The following is a 25,274-nucleotide window of genomic DNA, read 5'->3' on the forward strand; positions in this document are numbered from 1 at the left end:
GGGAGGGTTTTAAGAGCAATATTTATAGCATTTGTGTCTCACCATGCTTCCAGGGAGTCCAGAGTGACTTACATGAAGGGTGTCACATTTTATTCTTAAAACAGGCCAGTGAGGTAGGCTGGAGCATTAGCTGAGATACTATGGGCTCCCCTGTCAGATTCATAGCTGTGCAGGGACTTGAACCTCTCGTCTTCTTAGCTCAACACAATCTTATCTGGTTGAAACAAATAGGTCTTGCTTCCCTAAGAAGTCGATCCCCTCCAAAGTGAGGCTTTGCCTCCTCCGTTCAGTTTCTACAGCGATCACAATATTGTTGCAGGAGCCGATTCTAGTGCTCAAGGCTCAAGACCAAGCGGTTCCCATTGCTTGGAAAACTTAGGAGAGTTTGCAAAGGTTTGCTTTGCTTTGTAGGTCTGTCATCGTGGAGAATTCTGCTGGCAGCACCAACTCCACTGAAATCCTCAAGCCAGTGAAGAAGAGGAAGAGGAAAGATTACCAAAGCCCCTCCGAGGAGGAAGAGGAAGAATCTGAGCAAATGGTATGGCTGGGGTGTTCTTCCATGTATGTGTATGAGTCCCAAAGCAACATTTTCTTTTCATATATACGATTCCTCATTTCATTGACCTGACTGACTTGTTTCTAATTGTGTTTTTTTTTTTAATACTTTGACTGTCAAAACTTGTGTGAGGGATTCAAGTGTATGTGCAGTGTTAAAGTGGATTAGAGCTCTTTCCTGTCCTAGTGCAACAAATCTACTCTTGAAAACAATGATAGCTGATTTTTTTTTTTTTTTGCAGTTTGGAAAGTGATGGGGAAATGCACTGAAAAGTGTGGGGAGAATGAATGCTGAATAGAAGGCATATAAATGCCCCACAAGCAAACCAGGAGGAATGCCCAATAAAGACCAGACATAGTCTAAGCTCTGCATAAGCTCAGTGCAAGCAAATCAGGATGAATGGTCAATAAACAAGGTGTCTAGAGGAGCCCACAGATAGCATAAAAATGATGCAGAATTTCGGTATTGTTTCATCATGGGGAAACTGATCTTATAAGGATTTCCTTTCACTTGGATAAATAGGGGAGTCTGAAGTTAGCAGTAAATTAATTCAGAGTAGGAAGGTTTGATTTTTGTTTGTATGATGTAGGAAGTGAAGCAAGAGGAGACAAATGGCTCTGGAGGAGAACTTCCTGCTGGCAGCATGGGGCATGAAGAATGGAACACAAGTCAGCCTGGTAAGCTCATGGCATAGATCTCTGGCTCAAGCCATTCAGATTTTCTGTTTACTAAGATGATTCCTTGCGTAAATAAAGTGTGGCACTCCTTATTTACCGTATTTTTCCATCTGGGGATTCAGATCTAAGAAAATGGGGGGGGGGGAGAGATGTATCCATGTATAAAACGCCTCCTAATTTTTGACATTTTTTAGGAGGGAAATCTAGTCTTATACACGGTACTCCTGTTCTCTGGAAGGTGGAGGCTAAACTGTATTGGGATGGAGTGGGTTTGGTTTAAAAGTTCCTGTTAGGCTAGTCAATCAAGAGTTCTTCTAGTGTCTTATGATCCAGTGGTGCATTTCAGAACTCTGCAGAGATTACAAAACACACAGAAGCACATGAAACCATAAAACAGACATTTTTAGAAGTAGTCGTTGTTGTTTCCTACAATTACCATACTTTTCTGTCTATAAGACACCCCCATGTATAAGACACCCCCCCATTTTGGGGGACTCAGTTTTAAGAAAATGAGAGGAGATGGCCCAAAATTGTTGAGCTTCTCTCCCCCCCCCCATGCAGCTGTGGGCAGGAAACACTCCCTAGATCGCTCCCCACTCGCTGCAGCATCGGGGGAAGTTGCGCTCCCGCCAACCGGCTTCTCCCCATGCCACTACCCGTGTATTGGATGGCCCCAGTTTTCTGACACAATTTTTTAGCCATAAAACCTCGTCTAAAACACGGAAAAATACGGTATATCTAGCAGTTAAACCATTCAAGCAAGTGCATGTATCTGTCTGCACAACTTTGATTTTTTTTGCTTCATATAATATTTTTGTATGGCAGTCCCTTGCCATTAGCTAACAACTAGAGTGGGAAGGCATTTTGCTAGAAAGTATTAGTAGTTTGGGTGCAGAGGAGAGATGGTGGTGATGCTGTTGGAGGCTATTGTAAGTCAATGTAAAAGAGCAAAAATGAAATACTTAAGTCTATTACATTTAAAGTTATTTAATTGATTGAATCGTTTCAATAAAGCAACAGTGTAATGCAATTACATTGTTAGTGCTGAGTCTCCTAAGTCATCCCTTTGCATTGATTGACCAGCGCACTGGGAGGCAGGAAGAGGTTTACTTCATACTGCGCAAGTGGGGAGAATACGGCCTGCGTGCTTTTGCTGATGCTTCAGTAGAGAGAGGACCAAAGTCTTAATTAATGTAATGAAAACTAAACGTTCTAGGAGGGGTCCACCCATCTGCCCTCTGTCTGCAGCCTTGGGGAAAAGGGGAAGCTCAATATAGGAAGTGCTTTTTCTTATATACTGCATCATAAATGCAACCCACTCATGGTTATGAAGGGTTGGCCAACATCCCATTAACTGAGTTGTCACATGATGGAGTAACATTATGCATAATGTGGAGGAAAACTAGATAGAAGTCTCCCCCCCCCCAATGTCTCCTAATGCTAGAATCCTGGTGTCATCCAGTGAAGATGGATACTGGGATATTCAGGGCAGAGAAAAGGAAGGAAGGTGTGTGTGTTTTTTTAATTACACACAGTGCATGGTTAAATTATGCACTAAGTTAATGTTTGATGTTTTATTATGTTTCTGTATATGCTGGAAGCCGCCCAGAGTGGCTAGGGCAGGTGGGGTACAAATAATAAAATTATGATTATGATTTTTAATTAGGAAATTTGCTACCACAAGATGTAGCGTTAGTCACCAGGCTGGACAGCTTTAAAAGGGGACTAGACAAATTCATGAAGGTTAAGGCTATCAATGGCCACTTGTATGCCTCTGAATAAACAGCTGTTGGTAAACATGGGGGAGGGGGAAGAGAGAGAGAGAGAGAGAACATTACAGTTCACCTGCCCTGCTTGTGGGCTTCCTATGGTAAGAACAGGATGCTGGACTAGATGGGCCTTTGGTCTAATCCAGCAGCTGTTTTTCTTATATTCCCGGTGTCTGTGGCCAGCAAGAGGGCAACTGCTGAATCCAAGTCAGAACACCATGCTTTTGGGTAACATACATCACTTGTCCTGCCCTCAATTACTGTGTCTTCAAAAGGCAGAAGTAGTTGAGGGTCATAATTGGCAGTATGTGTGGCAGGAGGGCGACACCAAGAGAGGACAGGACAGGGGAACTCATTTTCCTGTTTTCTGAACCTTGCCCCCAAAATGTCTAAATGCCAATGAAGCTATTATTGCTTTGACCATTTAAATTTGGTCTGCATCTTGCTGTTCCCAGTTTCCAGCGAGGAGAAGACAGAAGGTTGGACCTGGGCATCTTACCTTGAAGAACAGAAAGCCATTGCTGCCCCTCTAAATCTGTTCCAGGAAGTGAGTTAACAGTGTCCCTGTTTCTGTCATGTGTGGGTGTACCTAATCCCAGCAAATTCTAGGGACTGTAGTTCCATGAGAGGGATCTCTGTCAAAGAATTCTTAGCACCATCTACTGACCACAGTTTGCAAGACCCTTTGTGAGAATCTGTAGCAGTTAGATAAGATATAAAAATTGGGTAAATTAGGAATGTAAATAGGGCCAAGTGTGAGGAAGCCTCTTATTCCGTTAGGAGTCAGTCTCTATCTTCTGCTGCCTTCCAACCGTGTGTCATTGTTTACAGCTCAACAATTTAATCATGGATTCTGCTTTATTTTCCTTAGAAGTCTAATCATGCTTTTATGTGATTCTTCTCACTTCCATTTATTTTCAGTTTTTTGTTTTTTTCTTACTTTTCTGTCAGCAGAAAATCACATGGGAGAGTAATTCTAAAAAGGTGTTCAGGGAATAAAGTCAATCTACAGTGTATTCTTTTGAAAGTATTATATATATTTTTAAGTGATCCATAGTAGTTTAACGTATCCATTGGAAGTGCTCTGTTTGAGATTAACTTGACTTGACCGTGTAGGCAGTATTTTCGGATTAGTGAGGAGGCTGCATCACTTACTCCCCATTTTCATACACATTTTCCCCCATCCTGCTGGGTGTTCTAGATAAACCAGTTTCCCACATTTTCAGCACACTTCATGCTAAGCCTGAGAGAATCTGATTCCTCTTCCCAGATGGAGAGCAAAAGCTGTGTGTATGGCTGCTGCAGGAGTCTATTGACTAGTACCTGTGACATCACTCAAGGCATACACCTCTCTGGAGCTGCTTTGCGCGTGTTTTAATAAAGGCTGTTGTCAGGAAACCCCCCTCACCACGGCTGGTAGCATCCCAGGATCGTTTGCAGTACAGGGAACCACCCCCTTTGTTCAGCAGTTCGTCATCCCCCTCCTCAGGAGGAAGCGACCATTCCTCCAGTGGGGAGGGGGAGTTGGAGGCAGGAAGTCAGCGCAGGGGCTGTGAAGGGATCGCAGAGCCTGAGCACCAAGGGGGAAGCGGGGAACAGGGACAGTTTCCCACGCCCCGAGTTCGCAGACAGGAAAGACGTGGAAGGGAGAGGCGGGGGTTTAGAATCCCGCGCCTCTTTTGCTGGACCAAGAACCGGAAGAGGTCATTCCCGGACTCTGCGGAGGGATGAGATGGACGTTTGAACTTTTGCTCCACTGTAAATATCTGCACAATAAAGAACTTAGTTTTTAGAAGTTCTGCGTTTGGCTGATTACTCATGAGCAACCACTGAACGTCCTTACAGCCGTGTTCATACGTAAAGCATGGAGCATTAGGCAAATAGTATGTGCCTGGTTTGGGCCTTCTTATTCCTGCAGGGGGGAAACTAACTATGATCCTTAACTTAGTGCTGTGTCCAAACCCAAGGTTCATGTTTTGTTTCACTCCAACAAACCATGATTAGCAAGCCAGTTCTTTATTATGGATATGCCAGTTTTGGTTTCTCTCATTTTTTCAATCTTAAGTTCAGTTTTCCACATGTCCTCATCAGTTTGCAGGTTGTTGTTGTTGTTTTTAAGTTCTCATGAAAACCAACAGCATTTTAACGATAAGTTCTCCTAATATACACATTTTTGTATGCTATTTTCCCCAATACACACATTTTTTTGCAAACCATTTCCCCCCCTAATATAATGCAGAATTCCATTGTGTGAGCGGTGTAAAAGACAAGCAGCCCAGCAATGGCAATAAAACATTTTTCACCTTTTCCTGTGGTTCGTTCCTTTTAGCACCAGTCGACCCCCCAACACAAGAATGGTTTCAAGGTGGGGATGAAACTGGAGGGGATCGATCCCCAGCACCCTTCTATGTACTTCATTCTGACTGTGGCCGAGGTGAGATGGGTCTGTCCATTTGCGTTCTCTTGCATGTGAACTGCTGAAGGCCACGATAGGTTGCATCTAAAGTAGCACTGAGTAATGCATCCCATTAGCACATGGATTTCTGCTTGTGCAATGGGGCTTCCCTCCCATCTCCTTCCCCTGCATATGCCCTAAATTTGTTCTAGGAGGACCTGCATATTGGGGGAGGGCGCAGGGGCCAGGGGGCATCCTTGTGCTGACAGGACATGTTAGTAGGATACCACCCATTGCCTCCCTCTGGGTTTCTTTCTGGCTATTCTAAATACAACTAGAGCACAGCACCATCAGATCCGTTTTATGAGTGTTTGCTGAAGTACAAGGCTTAAATAAGTCACAGATCTCCCTAAAATGGAGTTATCACATCCTCGCAAAAGGTCTTGTAGAATCTCACTTCATGGAGCACTCCAAGGCTCTGGGTTCAAGCCAAACTTGCAGAGCAATCCAGAACCCCAAAGCGCTGTACCTGTAGGGAGTTAGGATGAGGCAGAGGTGCCCTGCGTCAAATTCGGCTGCGCTGGGTTAGGATCTGCTGGTTGGGGCTTTTGCCACTGTGGCTCTCCCAAGAGCACCTACCACAGGTAGGCAGAAACTACTGCCAGTGGCATTCTGGCTGCTTGTGGTTGGAATATATCCTTGAAACAGGCTAAAGCTGAGCTAGCCAAGGATCCTCTGTATTCTGAGCTGGTCCAGCTACCAGAAGGTTGATGCAACAGGTCTGATCCTGACCTCTGCTGCACCTGCCTGGAGCTGGCATAGCAAAAAATACTGGAGTTTAATTCCCACCTGCCAAGTGTAGCTGGCAAGGCTCTGAATGTGACAATAGCTCTTCTGCTCTGTTTTTGATTTTGACATATCTGTTTTTATTGATACTTATACAAAAGTTCATGCGCAATGCAAAGTATCTTTGTATAAAACACCAGAATAAAATAATAATTTTAAAATCTAATCTAAAAAATAAAAAAAGACAGGAGCAAAAAGAAGGAAAAAGGAAAAAAAGAGAAAATAAAATGGAAAATAAAATAAAATATTTTTTCAATCTTCAAATTCAGATATTACAAGTTCATTTTCTCTTTTACTGAAAAAGTCCGTGAACAGTTTCCAATCTGTAATAAATGTCAGTAATGATTTGTCTCTAATTAAACACGTTAACTTCGCCATCTTGGCTAAGTCCAATAATGTTATCAACCATTCCCTCGTAGTAGGTAGGGCTGTATCTTTCCATCTTTGTGCATATAACAATCTCGCTGCTGTAATCATATATTGGGATGCTTTTCTCTGTTAAGCCCAAACTGCTGCCCGCCAGGGGTTAGACTATACCCACTGAACTTCGGATCCATCCCTGTGTTTGCAGAACCCATTTCATTAGACATTGTTAATTTGAGACAGAAAGCAGATATGACCTAGTTAGAAATCAGATGTAAATGCTCACACTATTGTAGATTTTACGCACAGACTGCAGACTGGGAAATGTACGAACTATGATGTAAGCATCATTTACCTGTGCTAGATTGCTAGATTGCTGGACCCAGCATGTCAGAATTTTGACGCACCAGCCCAGTAAGGGATGGAAACAACCAGTAAGTTTGGCTTATCCTATCCAGAAAGAGTTGCAGAATGAAAATCCATTCATTGAGATGGCATGTCCCTTTCTGTTGCTTTTCCTGCATGCAGGTATGTGGGTACAGGATGCGCCTTCATTTTGATGGCTACTCTGAATGCCATGATTTCTGGCTGAATGCTGACTCCCCCAACATTCATCCTGCTGGCTGGTTTGAAAAAACAGGACACAAACTCCAGCCCCCAAAAGGTGAGTGAATTAGGGTAGTGCATCTGCAGGCACAGAATGCATGTGGAAACCTGAATCACAGCCCTATTTGCATAACTGAGTTGTGTAAATTGCACCATAGGTAGATTGGATTGAGAGAGGGGCCTCAGTAGCTTTCAGGGTGTGGGTGGGGGGAAAGTGGCTTTCCAGGTGCTGTGTTGGTTGCTCTTTCTATCCAGCCTTTTCTCCTGATAGGGACTCAAGGTGGCTTAAAGCTAAAATAGGAACAGATGGAAACATGGGGGGGAACAGTTAAACATTAATGGTGCTGGCTGGGGCTGATGGGGATCAGAGTCCATTAATGTGTGTGGGGCCACAGGTTCCCCATCACTGTCTTAGGAAACATTCACACTGTGCATCTAAAGCACCATGGTAGCACTTTAAACAGGCATGGCTCCCCCCCAAAAAATCCTGGGAACTATAGTTTGTTAAGGGTGCTGTTTCCCGTAAAGGTTCGCGGACGACTCTGGGGTTGCGGCGCTCATCTCGCTTTATTGGCCAAGGGAGCCGGTGTACAGCTTCGGGGTCATGTGGCCAGCATGACTAAGCCGCTTCTGGGGAACCAGAGCAGCGCACAGAAACACCGTTTACCTTCCCGCTGGAGCGGTACCTATTTATCTACTTTGACGTGCTTTCGAATTGCTAGGTTGGCAGGAGCTGGGACCGAGCAACGGGAGCTCACCCCGTCGTGGCGATTCGAACTGCCGACCTTCCGATTGGCAAGCCCTAGGTTCAGTGGTTTAGACCACAGCGCCACCCGCATCCCTATCTGTTTCCCTTACAGAGCTACAATTCTCAGAATGAAAAGGGATTGATTGTTAAACTGCTCTGGGAATTGTAGCTCTGGGAGGTGACATGGAGTCTCCCAACAACCCTTGGCACCCTCAATAAACTACAGCTCCCATAATTTTTTTCGGGGGGGGGGGGGGAAATCATGACTGCTTAAAGTGGTATCACAGTGCTTTAAATGTATGGTGTGAATGTGGCCTTCAAATATCTCAGTATGAGGGCTTTTCAGTGCTATCCCAAAAGAAGATGACATTTGAGGAAGCTGAGAAGCACCACCTCTGTTCACTTGTTTCTGTAAGTCAAAGAGGGAGGTGTGGCCGTCCACCGAAATGCTTCTTTTCTTTTCTTTTTTATTTTAGGGTGTCTAGGTTACAAGGAAGAAGATTTCAACTGGGCCAACTATCTGAGGATAACCAAAGCTCAGGCTGCTCCAAAGCACCTCTTTTTCACTCCAGACAGTGTGAGTAGCTGACCCATTTGCCTACAAGCTAGCCCCATTCTCTGTGCTCTGGAAATGGTGGCAAGAGAAATACTTCTGCATACAACGACACACAAATGAACCTAGCCTGCACCATTAGTGTGGCCCTAGGATTGGAAAGGTTCAGAGGAGTATGTTTAGTATTGATGCACATGCAGGACCCCACCAGACTGTCAGTATTTTCAGCATACTAGAAATTAAGGTCTCTGCAGTTAAAGTGGTTTAAGGCCCTATTGCAGCAAGTCCCTCCCTCCTTGGAAAGTGATGGGGATATGCCTTGAAAAATGTGGAATGCAGGAATGAGTAACAGGAAGACGTGTCAACACTCCTCAAGCAGATCAGGATGAATGCTTATCGTCATATAAACAGCCCACAAACAAATCGGATCAAATGCTCAATAAACACTAGATATCATCTGATCTCCACAAAAGTTTTGTGTAAGGAAACCAGAAGAACTGCTCAGTAAACAGGCTATCTAGAGGAGCCCGCAGTAAAAATAAGACTGTTAACAGAATAAAGAATTGAATTGGATTAATGCTGTGGCCTTCAACAGATTTACTTGATGGAATTTAAATGAATTACCAATACTGCATTATAGCTGTTCATTGTTTTTGTAGTTGATGCCCTGAAGGAAGTGCAAGATAGGTGCACAATCAGCTCCACTTACATGTTTGTGCGTTTCACACATCACTGCTACACCTCAGGATTTCAGCACATGGGTGCATGTATGAAAAGGGCCTGGTTTTTTCTTTCTTCTGTTTCTTCAGAACGCTGCTCCTACAGGGTTCCAAGTGGGTATGAAGCTTGAAGCAGTGGACCGCATGAATCCTTCTTTGATATGCGTTGCCACAGTGACAGATGTGGTGGACAATCGCTTTTTGGTGCACTTTGACAACTGGGATGACACATATGACTACTGGTAGGTGAGAGGAGTAGAGAAGAACAACTTTATTTGGACTGGTGTTGTCCTCTGAGATTGCACAGAAAGAGGAGGCTTAGGCTGAGTTAAAGGTGTACAGTATCTTGCTTGAGAAAAGCCTTTCGAAATTTCGAGGAACGCTAACATGAAATTGTCATGAGCATTACAGTTGCACATCTCTCATTGAGCCATGCTCTCTGTCTACTGTCTTGCAGCATCATTTTGTATTTTACTAGAATCTTTGTTGTAACAGTTCAGAAATGGAACCAAGTTTATTAGTATTATTATTATTTACAAAGATTAGTCACATTTTTTTCCACTCGGCTGTCACATGGTAACGTGTACAAAGTTACTGTTTGCAGGTCTTTTTCTTTTTGTACTTACTCAATTTCTGTGCGACTTTCCCTGTCCCAAACGTTACTGATCCTTTGTTAGGGCATTTGGGATTTTGGTGAATAATGTAGTTAATTGATTAAGGAAAGGGGGAGCTGTTAAATATGGTTTGGAAGCATCTGATGAACTCTTTAAAAAACAGGTGGTCTAATGTAGCCCTAGCAGCGACCTGGGTTGTGGGGCAGAGACATGGAGCTACCCCTCTGCCCCCAGCTTTACTGTAGATTTGGTGGATAAAGGTGAGGTCAGGGTGGCATGGGTGAACCTGCATAGCCCAAACTTCATTGCCACGCTGCCTAAGCCCAATCCATGTAAGTGTAGTAACACCGGTAGGGAGCAAGTGGCGCTGTGGTCTAAATCACTGAGCGTCTTGGGCTTGCCAATCGGAAGGTCTGCGGTTTGAATCTGCCTGGCGGGATGAGCTTCCTTTGCTCTCTCCCAGCTTCTGCCAACCTAGCAGTTCAAAAGCATACCAGTGCAAGTAGATAAATAGGTACCACTGCGACGGGAAGGTAAACAGCGTTTCTGTGCACTCTGGCACTCATCATGGTGTCCCGTTGCGCCAGAAGCAGTTTAGTCATGCTGGCCACATGACCTGGAAAGCTGTCTGCGGACAAACGCTGGCTCCCTTGGTCTGAAGTGTGATGAGCGCTGCACCAGTGTTGGGAGGGCAGATCTGTGACTCTACCCCGCCACACAGCCTAGGACCAGAAAGTATAATAAAATATATATTAAAGGTTTAATATATATTTTATATTTTTAATATATAAAAATATATATTAAAGAGTACAAGTTAAATCAACACCACCAAATAAACCTTCTTTAACATATACCCTTTTTACTTGTTTTGTTCCAGGTGGTGAGGGAGTGGGCTTTTAAAAAAATCCAGTTTTGGGTCAATATTTTGAGCCTCTTATTTAACTGCTTCCATATTTCCAAATATATTGCCATGCTAGCAAGTGTGTGTTGTGCTTATGCTGCATAACTAATCTTATTTGCATTTTTGGATGGATGGATCTCTCATTCCCGGCTTTCTCGCTTTCTCCTTTTCCCCATCTTAAGTTCATTTCTCCGTATTTCTGTATCAATTTGCAATTTTTTAAAAAAAGACCTAATGAAAATTCCCTGCCATTTCAGTGAGATTTCTCTGAACCGACTCTTTTTCTGTATTTTGCCTAACGCGTGTAATTTTGCAAAGCAATTTCCCCAGTATAATGCGTTTTTGTATCTTATTGTCACCAATATAGGCATTTACATGCACGCTTTACCCTAGTAGATGCATTTTTGTACACACTACTTGGCTGGAGAACTGCATATTAAAATTTGGAGGAGTGTGCATTTTGAAGGATGGCTGTGTTTTAGTTTGCATATTCTTTTGGAAAGTGTACATTTAGTAGCTTTAATCAAATTTCTCCCCTGCCACTATTTGTATTGCAGGTGTGACCCCAGCAGTCCCTATATCCACCCGGTTGGTTGGTGTCAGGAACATGGGAAGCCCCTCACTCCTCCACAAGGTGAATACACAATTGTTGTCTGTTTTGCTTCTTACTACAGCTGCTTCCACACTACACAAGACATGCCCATTGGGCCATATTGCTTGGTACTGTTATCAATTGAAAGTTTTTGACCACCTAGAAACTCACAGTAATATTCACACAAACTACTCATCCATGTGGACATGATCTCCACATCAGAAAAAGTGAAGCAGCTGAAAGTATTTGCTGAAATGGATGTCATTGCAGGATTTTCTGGAGCAGAGTCAGAATAATCTCTCAAAAATCCTATGACTATTCAGTTCATGGCAGATTTTAAAGCAGATGCCTTTGGGCTGGTGCCCGCGTTCCCATCAGCGTATTGCTTATTTCTTAAATTTCATTTAGAAATGGAGCAGAACATCCATAAATCGGTTGTAAAGCCTACTTTTGTAGAGTATGGGCTGAAAGTCATGGGGTGGACAAACATTACTGGGGAATCCACTATATAGGCCAGTGATTTGCACATAGCTGATACTGACCATCTTGAGGTCCTGAGAGCTTATTGCAACTAGTGAAGGATTCTCTCTAGCAAAAGCCTGTCATCTGGCAGACCCTTTCATTTCCAGACTACCCTGATCCTGAGAACTTCAGCTGGGAAAAATACTTGGCGGAAACAGGTGCTTCTGCGGTGCCAACTTGGGCCTTTAAGGTGGTGAGTAGTCTCTACCATACATAAGCAAACATTTCCAGGAAGGGTTGTGGCAATGGTGGTGGAAATGGGTACAGGCGAGAGGAATCTGACCTTGATGCATGTCCCGTGCAAATGCTCACAATGCAACTTTACACGAAGGATAGGGCTCTCAGTGGCTACGTCTCATGATGGGTCTGTTACCTCCAGTATTGGAAGCAGTATTCCTCTCAGTATCACTTGCTAAGTATCCCAAGCAGGAGAGTGCTATTGTGCTCATGTCCTGCTTGTGAGTTTCCAATAAGCATTTGATTGGCTAGTGTGGGAGTCTAATCCAGCCGGGTTGAATTCAGGTTGAATTTTAGCAATCTGCAAGGCTTCACGCTCTTGGCATTGTGCCAAACTAGTAAACTCTCCTCTGCAGATATGGATGGATAGATAACTGTTCCAACCACCCCATTCTCTTCCCACTCCAGAGGCAGCCCCATGGCTTCCTGATCAACATGAGGTTGGAGGCAGTGGACCGAAGAACTCCCTCCCTGATCCGAGCATCCTGTGTGGAGGATGTAGAAGACTACAGGGTAAAGGTGGGTTTCTTCCTTGCTCAGTAAAAGGTAAAGGGACCCCTGACCATCAGGTCCAGTCGTGTCCGACTCTGGGGTTGCGGCGCTCATCTTGCTCTATAGGCCGAGGGAGCCGGCGTTTGTCCGCAGACAGTTTCCAGGTCATGTGGCCAGCATGACAAAGCCCAGGGGCGTCGCTGGGGAGGGGCGGTGGGGGCGGTACGCCCCCAGTGACAGGGTGAGCAGCGGCGGGTGGGGGTGACAAGCGGCGGCCCCTCCCGCCACTCCCACGCGCCGCTGCGCCCTCCGTCACCCCAGGAGCAGCAGCACACGGATGGGGTGCTGCCGCCGCTTTTTTTCGGCGGGGGGGTCGACCAGCGAGGGGGGGTGTCACGCTTGTCACCCCCTCATCGCTGGTCACCACCCCCCGCCGAAAAAAACCGCGGGGGGGGGGGGCGGGAAAGGAAGCAGAGCAGGCGCGTTTAAGCGCCGCTCTGCTTCCTTTTCCCCTTTCCGCTGCTTTTTTTCGGCGGGGGGGGGGCCGACCAGCGAGGGGGGGTGTCACGCTTGTCACCCCCTCCTCGCTGGTCACCCCCCGCCGAAAAAAACCGCGGGGGGGGCGGGGAAAGCCTGGAAAGGAAGCAGAGCAGGCGCGTTTAAGCGCCGCTCTGCTTCTTTTCCAGGCTTTCCGCCCGCTTTTTTCGGCGGGGGGGGGGCGACCAGCGGGGGGGGTCACGCTTGTCACCCCCTCCTCGCTGGTCACCCCCCCCCCCCGCCGAAAAAAAGCGCGGGGGGGCGGGGAAAGCCTGGAAAGGAAGCAGAGCAGGCGCGTTTAAGCGCCGCTCTGCTTCTTTTCCAGGCTTTCCGCCCGCTTTTTTTGGCGGGGGGGCCCGACCAGCGGGGGGGGTCACGCTTGTCACCCCCTCCTTGCTGGTCACCACCCCCTGCCGAAAAAAACCGCGGGGGGGGGGCGGGGAAAGCCTGGAAAGGAAGCAGAGCAGGCGCGTTTAAGCGCCGCTCTGCTTCTTTTCCAGGCTTTCCGCCCGCTTTTTTTCGGCGGGGGGGGGGCCCGACCAGCGAGGGGGGGTCACGCTTCTCACCCCCTCCTCGCTGGTCACCACCCCCTGCCGAAAAAAAGCCTCGGAAAGGGGGAAATCCCCCCTTTCTGCATACACGTGCGTCGTGACGTCATGATGACGTCACGACGCACGCGTCGTGCCCCTCCCCCAGGGGGGTGCCTCTGCGCTGCCGCCGCCCCCAGCAGCGCAGAGGCTAGTGACGCCACTGACAAAGCCGCTTCTGGCGAACCAGAGCAGCACACAGAAACGCTGTTTACCTTCCTGCTGGAGCGGTCCCTATTTATCTATTTGCACTTTGATGTGCTTTTGAACTGCTAGGTGGGCAGGAGCTAGGACCGAGCAACGGGAGCTCACCCCATGGCAGGGATTTGAACTGCCGACCTTCTGATCAGCAAGCCCTAGACTGTGTGGTTTAACCCACAGCGCCACCTGGCCCAGTGCTTATACCTTATTGGTGAATCACTGAAATATAGGGCCAGTTGTTAATAAGGGTGGTTGGTCTACATTGGAAGCAAGAGCAAAACTTCTGATATAACATTGAAGAAGCAGCCCTGGATGCATGTGTGTCTCAGAACATGCTTGTTGCCTTCCTCCATGCTGGTTTAATGCTCAGGATATGGATTTCTAAGTCTAATGGCAACCTGTTGATTTGTGCCCTACAGATCCATTTTGATGGCTGGAGCCATGTCTACGATTTCTGGATAGACTCGGACCACCCAGACATTCACCCAGTGGGGTGGTGCTCAAAAACTGGGCATCCACTGCAGCCTCCTCTCAGTAAGGACAAATATTGTGCATGGTGCAAGCGTTCACTGCAGCTCTGCTTAGCATATAGCAGCAGTAGCAAACTCAGGTCCCCAAGGCCTAGTTCACGCATCAATTTTAAACCACAGTTTAAAGTGTGCTGGTCACACTATTAAAAATAGTGGGCACTTCTCCTCTGGTCTCACTGCTGCCACACTGCTGGGAGTTAAGCCATGGTTTGGTTTAGTGTTACATCCAAAGGCAGACTTTTGGTTTGTTTCTCCCCAACAAGCTATGAGTGGTAAGCCAATAACAGACCGTGGTTATAGCTCTTGGTTTGGAGAGAAGCAAAACATGCACCCAGTTTTGAACATAATGCTAAACCAATGGCTTAGTTCCAGCAGTGTGTCAGGAGCAGGGAAAGTGGGAGGTAATTTTTGGACTGCACACTTCCTCTTTCATGCATTCCATAGCATGCATTCACCTTTAAACCACAGTTGAGCTATGGTTTAAAGTGGTGTTTGAAGGATGCCTGTTACCGTCTTGGTGGTTGTCCAGAGTTTCAGACAGGGGACATTCCTAATCCTATGTGGAGATGCTGCGGATTGAACCAGGGACCTTTCTGAATGCAAAGCAGATGTCCTTCCTCTAGAAATCTTAATCCGGATCTTTTTCCTCCCCTTCTTGTGCAGGGCCAAAGGAACCAGTCTCTTCTGCCAATGGGAGCTGTCCAACGTTGGCCTGTAAGACCCTCCCTGCCACCAAGAGTTCCAAATACAGCTTTCACAGGTGAGCTCTTGCCATAAGGTACAGAGGGAACTCGTCACTGAGTCTACTGCTGTAGGCTGCATTCCCCCAGGTTCCCACTGCCCATAGCCAAGGGAGCAAGTACTGTGATGGCCCATGCAGCTTACCTGGAATATGTGTTGTCAAAGTAAGTTAATTGTGCTACACCTGCACAACTTGTGGCTCACCAAGACTGTATCCACCACACAAGTGTGGAAGCTGAGCATGAGATCAACAAACTTCTGTCGTTGCTGGGCTGTCACATATTGGAAAAGCATGTGGTGCTATCCCTGGCAGGATACAGTACATTGCTGTTGGATTGCATTGGGCTTGATAGATCAGAGGTTGGGCGCGGTTGTGCCTTTTGTGGCATCTGCCACTATATGCGACGGCTGTCAACCATACTCAGAACTAAGCACTCCTTTCTGCTTCTCCTGTTCTCCAGGAAGTGTCCAACCCCCGGTTGCGATGGCTCAGGTCATGTGACCGGGAGATTTACAGCACATTACTGCATCTCAGGGTGCCCCCTGGCAGAGAAGAACCAGGGAAGAATGAAGGCAGATCTCTCAGACACAGAAAACTCCGTCCGAAAAAGGAACTTGATCGGCTTCTCTCAGCGGAAGAAATCACGGCACCATGGAAGGTAAGAAGGCAGCTGGCCCTGGTGATACACGTGGACTTCCACACTGAGATTAGTGTATTATCACATGCAAGTGAAACGTGCTTTTTTTTTCTTTGCTCTGTGGATGCTCCATAGAGCTTAGCAATTTTCTATTACCCTTCCATATCTATAGCAAGTTTGGGGAACCTCTGGTGCACAAACCAAAGGCAAGCCCCCACTCCACACTTCTCTGTCTGGACCATGTTGTTCCCCAGGCCACACCCTCCTGCTAGCCATGTTTTACACCCTCCTTGTTCTCCCCCAGGTAGGATGTGTCCTTGAACTCGGATAACACCTCTTGCTGGGAGGCTAGAGATGGGTGTGCGATTGTGTGTAGAAACTAGCTTATTGCCCCACTTCAGGGTGGAACTCAACATAGTGCTAAAAGGCTTGTTCCCATCAGCACAAGATTTCCGCCCCACCATGCTGTTCGGCGGGTTCTTTCAACCCTTCAGAGTGGATTTGGGGGAGGTGTTGGGGAGGAAAGATGGGGAGGAGCCCCATTGTACTAGCTTCTGCTAATGTAACTGAATCCAGCCCTATAGCTGCAGCGAGATGCACTGTCCTTGCACGTTGAAGGAGCAAGTTTGCCCCCATTCCCCCTCTGTTACAGTGATAATCCTCAATGTGAACCAGATGCGTTAAGCAAATACCTGGACCAGGCATAGGCAAACTCGGCCCTCCAGATGTTTTGGGACTATAATTCCCATAATCCCTGACCACTATTAGCTAGGGATCATGGGAGTTGTAGTCCCAAAACATCTGGAGGGCCCAGTTTGCCTATGCCTGGCCTGGACATACGGAGGCCTGGTTCAGGCAATTCTCCCCTGACCTTAAAAAGATGTGTGAACCAGGCTTCAGTAAACGGGATTTACCATAACTTGTCATCTTTCAATCCATGCACTGTGGATTTTGAAGATGAAGCTTGTTTTATTTCTCTAGGGGACGACCTCCGAAATACCGGAAAATCCAGCAGGAAGACTTCCAAAGTAAGGAAATATTATCTCTGGCTGTGTTTCTCTAGCAAGCAAAGAAAGAGCTCCTCCTATAAGAGTGTGTTAAAAGGTGGACAGACAATACAACAGGGGCTCTTTTTATTTCCATAACAAATGGACAAAATGCCCTTTTTAGTTATATATATATATATATACATATATATATATATATATATATATATATATATATATATATATATTAGAAACAACACACCTAAGACATGCATTTTAAATATGATTTTTATTTTATATTTTGAGCAGTATCTTTGTTAAGATACGGATTGATGCTTCCCGCATAAATGCATGTTTATGCTGTTTAGATTACTGTGCATATCACCAGTGACTAAAATCTTTCTAAAATGGAATGTGAGAAGGGTTAAGATGCTATTGTGATGTTTCTAGGACTTCTGTAAGCCAAAAGCTTGCACCCACATCTCTGCAAGCCACCTTTCCCTTAGCCCTTTGCACTGCGTCCTTTTCAGCGCTAAAAAGCTGTCAACCTGGGCAGTTTCCAGGAAAACTTCTCCCAACAACCAGATGGTGATTCCTGATAGGTTCATTAAGTCCTACTTCATATGATTGTCTATGCCGGGGTTGTGGAACCTGTGGCCCTCCAGATGATGGTGGATGACTTCCCTCATCCCTGAGAGCAAAATTTAAACAATTTCTAGCCAGCCACATGCACATTTAGGTTGCAGTTGCCTATGCACATCCCCAACTTGTTGCAAATCGGCCTGGATGGATGGTGCAGGACCAGGAGGAAAAGAAGAAGAAAGAAAGCCCAGCTGGAGTGCCGTGATTCTGTGACGCAGAGCACAGGCACTGGAAGGATTTAGCTTCACTCATGCACCACTTCCATGGATTTATATTGCAGCAAGCCTAGCTTTTAACACTTGGGTTTGCTGCTGTGCTGTTAGGTCCTGCTTGGCCCTGAATCTCTTCCAGGCTTCACAGATCATCCAGATGTTATTACCATAAGCTCTAAGAGAAGAAAAAAAGGGGCATTTTTCTTTGCGCGTTAGCCTGACGATGCTTTGAATGTCATTGCCAGCTATTTCTCCAGACAATATGCACCAGTCTCTCTTTATGTCAGCCTTGTCAGCGCACCCAGACCGTTCCCTCTCCCTCTGCTGGGAACAGCACTGTAAGCTCCTGCCTGGAGTGGCTGGGATCACAGCATCTACTGTAGCCAAGTGGACCATTGATGAGGTGAGCCATTCCTCTTGTCGTTATCATTACTGTTGATTGATTTGGACCCCACTTTCTAAACAAAACATACACAAGATGCCTTATTTCACATCAGTGTATAGTACAAAGCAAAGTAAAAAAAAAATGCAGGTGCCCGCCCCCCAAAAGACAAACAAAACGGAACAGGAATTTTAAGCAGCACCAGAACACACAATAACATGAATTTTATACAAAGTCCAGATTAAATAAAACCATCTGGAATATTTCGGAGTCTGGGTTTGCTGTTGGTTTGGTGGTGAGTTGTTTTGGGTTGCCCTGGGCAAAAAACCAGTGACTAACAAATTCAATAATTGGTAATAGTAATTCGTAGGTTTTCTCTGAAAGGCAGTGGGGGCAGAGAGACAAAGAGAGAGAAAGAAAGGGAAGTGCTTGTTTCCATTCCCCCAGTTATTTCCTGTTGTGTCTTTTCTGTAAAGGTCTTCAGCTTCGTACAGACACTGACAGGTTGTGAGGACCAAGCGAAACTCTTCAAGGATGAGGTAAAGATATGGGCCATAGCCTCTTGGAGTCGAAATTCCATTGGTATTTGGAGAACGATGCTGTAGTAGAACCAGTGTGGTGTAGTGGTTAAGAGCGGCAGACTCGTAATCTGGGGAACCGGGTTCGAGTCCCCGCTCCTCCACATGCAGCTGCTGGGTGACCTTGGGCTAGTCACACTTCTTTGAAGTCTCTCAGCCCCACTCACCTCACAGAGTGTTTGTTGTGGGGAGGAAGGGAAAGGAGAATGTTAGCCACTTTGAGACTCCTCCGGGTAGTGATAAAGCGGGATATCAAATCCAAACTTCTTCTTCTTCTTCTTCTTCTTCTTCTTCCATCAATTCCAGGCTGGTCCTAGAAGCCCATCTTGGCAACACCGCATCCTGTTTGGTATATAGTTTCCCCTCTGTTCCGTTTCCTCAGAGACAAAACCAAAAGAGATGGGATTGATGCAGTGTGGCTAACATTTTTAATATCTGACGTCTGTGAAGTGAATTCCATATTTTCATGTGCAAACATATATAACAGCACCATGAAGATCACACTCAGGAGTTGTACAAACAGGCAAAACCATCAGGAGCCTTTTTCTGTTGGTCTGGCTGAGGGTTACCGGTACATGGCAACCACCTTCCGAGAGACAAGGCCGCTCCCCTACCTTTCATATCAGACATGATTTAGGTTTGGCCCACAGCAAGCAGGAGCGGAGAGCTGGTCCAGAGAGAGGATAGCAGGAGGCCCAGTGGCTCCTTCCACTACAGTGGTACCTCTAGTTACAAACTTAATTAGTTCCGGAGATCCGTTCTTAACCTGAAACTGTTCTTAACTAGAGGCGTGCTTTCGCTAATGGGGCCTCTTGCTGCCGCTGTGCCGCCGGCACACAATTTCCGTTCTCATCCTGGGGCAAAGTTCTCAACTTGAGGTAACCCTTCCAGGTTAGCGGAGTTTGTAACCTGAAGCGTTTTGTAACTCAAGGTACCACTGTATATAGCTACAAAGCAATGAGTTTTATGAATTTAATTCTTATTGATCTTTCTGATCTTCGTAAATTTACAACGAACTAAACAGAAATGACTGCAGCATCCCTGGCCTTTTAGAACTAGAGAGCAAAAGATGCTGCATGCAAGAAAATGTGGCCACGTGATCAACTAATTTCTCACTGCAAGGGGTTAAATTATCTATAAAGGTATTTTTACATGATCCAGAGCATCATTATACATTGTACAACTAGCTGAGTGGGAAAAAGAGGTTGAATGGCAACGGAATTGGGGCTCAGCTTTCAAAAAGAGTGGTACCATCATTGGTTTGACACCTGGCAAAAACCCAGCAAGAGGGGCTCATTATTGGGGATCAGCAGTTGCTTAGCCACATTATGCACAGGTCTGCAAAGTCACATTTTCAAATGCTGAAAGGCCACCAATGGGTGAATTTGTCAGCTTCATTTTCTCATTTTCCCACATCTTTCATTACACATTCCCACATCAGTTCACAATATTTTTCTTTTTGAAAAGGCAGCTTCATGAAAATCCATTTTCCACACTTCCAGCCTGATGTGCAAATTTTTGCAAAGCGCTTCCCCCAGAATATCATGCACTTTTAATGTTATTTTCACCAACATATGCATTTTTTGTGCACACTCTACCCTGGTATATGCTTACGTGGCTGGAGGAACTGCATTGCAAAATTTGGAGAGGTGCAGATTTTGAAGGGCACCTGCGTTTCAGTTTGTGTATTGTTTCGGCAAGTGCAGATTAGGTAGACCTGCCTTAAATGTGAGCTGAATCAATTTTCTTCCCCATTCCAGGTCATTGACAATATTTTCAAATGTACCCATTCCACTGACTCCTCGGGCACACCTGCTCTCTTTTGGGAAATCCATCATGTAAACATAGACTGGCCAGTTCTTGGAAAAACAGATAACACTTTGCCCACAATATTCCCTTCTCAAGTTTTGGAAGTCAGCCATAACTATCCCACAGCCGAGGCATGTCCTGGAGTCATTAGCTGTAAACATGGCCTGGTGGATCAGATTGGGATGAAGCTTTCTGGCGCTGGTCAGATGCTGGGGTGTGATGCGCTGTTACGAAAACTGCATTTTATTCCAGAGGAAGCATTGGGTGCAGATAGCTTGCAGTCTCAATCTCAAATCTTTTATTGGCATATCGACAGAATTCTGAAAGGTTCAGTACAATAAAATCACTCAGCAAAATCCAGCAATGAAAACACTGTTGTATAACATTCTTGCTTTGTGTACACTTGCATGAGAGAGAAACAGGCACCTTCAACCGTCTCTCTTTTCCTCCCCAGATGATTGATGGCGAGGCATTCCTTCTGCTGACTCAGACTGACATTGTGAAGATCATGAGCGTCAAACTTGGACCAGCGCTTAAAATCTACAATGCCATCCTCATGTTCAAAAATGCTGATGATACCTTGAAGTGAACCACCCTTTGACATTTCTCCCACGTGGGAGCTGCCAAACTCTCTGTCTCGGCAGAGTAGAGACCTTCCTGGCTGCTGCAGCTGTAAAATCCTGCCAACTTGCTCTCTCTTTGAGTCTTCGTCTTTGTTTACATGCCAAATCCATTCCCTGTCTGTCTTCCTCCAGCCAGCCTTTCCAAATACTGCCCTGATCCTGCCTAGCAGTGGAGCTCCAGCACTGACCTGCCCAATCTCACAGACCCTATTCTCCTGGTGGTTTTAAAGGCACACACAACAGGAATTCGGAGATTTGGTTTGCTATTGGATTTAACCTGCCTTGAATTTAACTCACACAGCTGCCCCGGTTCTTACATTATAAAGCGTGCCTGGATTCACATGAAGCAGAAGAGGAAAATATCTACAAATGGATCACCGGCATGATCACCAAATGGCAGCACGCACTGGGAAGCACCTCTGATGTTTCAGGGCAAAAGTCAGTCTCTTTAATAATCAGGGATTCGATCATGAACTTCACAAGGGGCAGAGTATCTACAATATATCCAGGGACTGGCTGAACCACTAAGTGTTTGTCCTTCCAAGACAGGCTACAATTCTGGAGTCATTGCTGCTGTTGCAAAAAAAAAAGGGGGGGGGGAGAAATGGTGCTCAGAATTTATAGACTTGTAATATTGCCATGCTACTCGTGGAGGATGAGAGGAAAAAAGAAGATCATGTAATAATGTTCCTTGGTTTAACCTCTGTTCCTTCTGCAAAGCGCACTTCAAGCAATTTTTCTTTTTAATATAAAAAAAAATATGTGTGGGAGCAGAGTATCACAGAAAATAAGCAAACTAGCAACATTAGTACTTTAAGCAAAAGCATTCTTCTGATCCACGGGAGGAGTGACTGGTGTTTGGGATAGCCAGCTGAAGTCGTTCTGGCCGGGCAGGTGCTGTATTGTAAGAGAAAAAGAAAACAGATTCTGTACAATGCAGCAGTTATTAATTTCTTTGTTCTGGATGCATCAGCTGTGCCCCATCAAACCATATTTAGTTCAGTGTGTGCCAAATGTTTACATTCAGCTGCTTGACAGTGTCCCTTCAAAACAAGAAGCTGGCTTTAAAAAAAAGTTTTTTACCATATGATACAATGTGAGCCTAAGCTTTCAAGCTTTTGAAAATAATTCTGCTACATGAGGTTTTTCCCCCCTGTGCCCCCTTGATGTTGACTAATGAAGCAATGACAGAGGGTGTTCTGATGAGCTACTTTCCCTATAGTGTAGCCATGTGACAAAAAGGCTCAGGTTGCAACATCAGTTCTACCCTTAGATAGTGAGGAACTGGCCTCAGGCGACAGACTTCTGAATGCCATTAAAGGACAACTACTATCCTGTTAATGTATTATTGTTTGTTTGATGGAGGTTGGAGAGCCATATGAATTTTCCACCTCCAGTGCCAAAATATCTTGGAATGGTCCTATAGAGTTGGAGAATCCCTTCTAATTTCAGCAGTCCTAGATTTAATTCTGGACCTTTCCCACTCCATTCTCCATCAGTCATTACATGGTCCCATGTAATAAATTATGATTGAAGGCTTCCATACACAAGCAGTGATTTGGGTCTACCAAATCCAACCCTCTTCCCATTTGCTACAAAACATTCTTAGTGTATTTCTTAGTGTATGAACCTCCTTATGACCAACTTAAGGTTTGTTTGTTTTTGTCCTCCTTAAGTCTGTGAAGGAAAGTCTAAAGTTTCTTAACCATACATACACCAGCAACATGTCTCATAGCAGTGTGGTCTGAGAAGTCTACTTTCTAATGTTTGGGTCAAATTCATGCTAAGCTTCCCATGGAAATGCAGCATTTTGACTCTGATATTATTGAATACTTGGTCGCTATTTAGGTCTCTTTTTTAACTGCTGGCTGTTTGCTGCTCCAAGATAAATTTATATCTTGATCCCCCCCCCTCTCTCTGTCATGGCAAGCATTTTTTTTTTTAGCAAGTTTCCTGCTGATATCGAAATATCTTTCCTTTGACTCCCCCTTCTGTTTACTTGTTCGGAGGCAGATTACTGGGAAGAAGGATATTTTTCATTTTTGAATCAAATCCTTCTAACAGATGCTGCTGGATGGTGCCAAACTATCCCCATATCCAAACTATCCCCATATCCAAAGAGATGCTCTTTTTAGTCAACCAGGAAAGATGAAGAAGGAAAGAACCACTTGACAGGTGGTCCACAATTAAAAACCTTGGCGGGTTTTAAGAAGAAAACTTCCCCCTTTAAAAAAAATATATGTCCAGTTTGCTGTTTTAGCTGCTTATATAAAGATCAGCCAGCAAGATTTTGTATCATTAACATTATCTTATTATGAATGTTTTTATTAACATTAATTTTAAATCTCCAGTTATGTATACATTCCTCTTGTATTTGAGACAGGGACTTTGCCAACTCAATGGATGGATTGCTGGGAGTTGCAAGGCATTTGTCTCTGAATTTGAAACTGGATGAGGAGGAATATGGCTGGTTCGGGACATACTCTGCTAAGCAGAGGTCTTTAGGTGCTGTTAAGACCACTTGAAAGAAACAGGAAGTGTTTAATGGTGTTCAGGCCATCTTTGCTATTGTCCTACTGGAACTATAGCCATGAAGAAAATGGCTTCTTTTGTGCAATTTTGAGACATTGATGTGCCAGTTTGCCTCTCTGCCTCTTCAAAGGTTTGAGCCTCTGTTGTTTGGCTCAGGTGAAATGTAATTTTCTGATGAGTCTTGTACGCTGAACTGCAACAGGTGGCCCCTTGAGGTCCTCGGTGCCAAATGGTTATTCATGTAGGCTTTGGGACTTGGGCACATAATCTGTCCTGGATTTCACACCAAATCCCTCTTCCCCACTCTGTCATGCTGGCTACTGAGCAAGCTGAACTCGATTTGCACCAGGAATGTAGTCTAGGTAGTGCACTGCTCCCATTGACCCCCAAGTTCCTCCAGAGAAGAAAATTATTCTTAATTGGATGTGTGTAAAATGCGTGATCTAATATTGTGTGCTTGTGTTTTTGTGTATGTATGTGTGGGAGACAGAAACAATTATTTTATTTGTTAGGAATATGCACACTTTTAAGTAACGCCAGCCCTCACCACCCATTCCCATTCATCTACTGTCATAGGTGTGCAACCTCGTACTTCTTGTCCTTCTGAGGCAATTGCACAAATGGCTACGGGATATTTCCTGCTATAATATGGTTGGAACCTTATATTTGGTGTAAAGCAGAGGTAGCTAATATGATGCCCTCCAGATGTTTTGGACTCGAACTCCCATCAGTCCTAGACAGCATGGCCAACCATCAGGAAAGATAGGAGCTGGGGTCCAGAACATCTGGAGGGCATCATATTGGCTACCCCTGATATAAAGAAACCAAAGTTAAACACCAGTCTTATATGTGTGCATGTATGTGAGAGAGGGTTAAAATGAAACTACCTTTTCTGTGTTTGCTCATTGCTATTTCTGCACATGTTGCTGCCAAGCATTTGCTCAGAAAGGCAGCGAGTGTCAGAGAGAGAGGAGGCAGCCTGGGCCTTGCCAGATTCTGTCTTGAAACCTTTGGCACCTCCAAGTGGCAGGGCTGATGAAGACCTCGGCCAGAGGCCCTAGAGAGCTTCTGCCAATCTGAACAGATAGCAGAACCCTAGATGGATCTTGCAATATATAAGGCAGCCCATTTTATACTGCTTGTATGTCCAGTTCCATTTACCGCTCTTGTTTTCCTTATCTTTAGGAATACTGGTGAACTAAGAGAAGCACCAGACTGGTTCTCAGAACCTCACCGCAGTAGGCCATTTCCCGCTCTGGCACTACTGTTGTCAGTAGAATTATGTATTAGCTGAAACACCATAGGAGTTATTTTGTCTCGAGCATCTAAATAATAGCTCCTTTTTGTGGGGAGCTAATGGCAGCTAAAATGTCTCCTGAGCAGAATACTCCCAGGAGTCCTCAGGTTCTGTACTTGTATCCTAGTCAATTCCTCCTTAGTAGGCTTGAGGTCATTTCTTCTAAGACCAAGCGAGACAATCAGCCAGGCACCAATCCCAGGGGCCGAGGAGCAAACCCCCCCCCCCCCCAGATTTGCTAATGGCAATATACTGAGTGATGATTATACAGAGTAAAGGTTACAATGACTTCACAAGGGTGCTGCACAGAGAGCTCTTCTAATTATTCTTTGCATTGCTATTGCTGGAATGATTTATGTAGCCCATTAAGAGATTTAGATCCCTGTTCT

The 25,274-nt window shown here is 45.2% G+C and overlaps 1 protein-coding gene across 1 annotated transcript in view; it reads left to right on the forward strand.

Moving 5' to 3' along the window:
• L3MBTL1 (L3MBTL histone methyl-lysine binding protein 1) overlaps window positions 1-21,602 on the forward strand; it is a 39,816-nt gene extending 18,214 nt beyond the window's left edge. The window contains exons 7-23 of the mRNA XM_033153346.1: window positions 412-538; window positions 1,146-1,233; window positions 3,458-3,549; window positions 5,332-5,436; window positions 7,135-7,270; window positions 8,437-8,537; window positions 9,323-9,474; window positions 11,305-11,381; window positions 11,969-12,054; window positions 12,507-12,617; window positions 14,335-14,449; window positions 15,109-15,205; window positions 15,648-15,845; window positions 16,806-16,852; window positions 17,910-18,067; window positions 18,523-18,585; window positions 20,888-21,602. Of these exons, the coding sequence (XP_033009237.1) occupies window positions 412-538; window positions 1,146-1,233; window positions 3,458-3,549; window positions 5,332-5,436; window positions 7,135-7,270; window positions 8,437-8,537; window positions 9,323-9,474; window positions 11,305-11,381; window positions 11,969-12,054; window positions 12,507-12,617; window positions 14,335-14,449; window positions 15,109-15,205; window positions 15,648-15,845; window positions 16,806-16,852; window positions 17,910-18,067; window positions 18,523-18,585; window positions 20,888-21,022 (1,888 nt within the window). The 3' untranslated portion in view covers window positions 21,023-21,602. The remainder of the gene's footprint in view (window positions 1-411; window positions 539-1,145; window positions 1,234-3,457; window positions 3,550-5,331; window positions 5,437-7,134; window positions 7,271-8,436; window positions 8,538-9,322; window positions 9,475-11,304; window positions 11,382-11,968; window positions 12,055-12,506; window positions 12,618-14,334; window positions 14,450-15,108; window positions 15,206-15,647; window positions 15,846-16,805; window positions 16,853-17,909; window positions 18,068-18,522; window positions 18,586-20,887) is intronic.
• The last annotated feature ends 3,672 nt before the right edge of the window (window positions 21,603-25,274 follow it).

This window comes from Lacerta agilis, chromosome 6, assembly GCF_009819535.1.
Source record: "Lacerta agilis isolate rLacAgi1 chromosome 6, rLacAgi1.pri, whole genome shotgun sequence".
Classification (NCBI taxonomy): Eukaryota; Metazoa; Chordata; class Lepidosauria; order Squamata; family Lacertidae; genus Lacerta; species Lacerta agilis.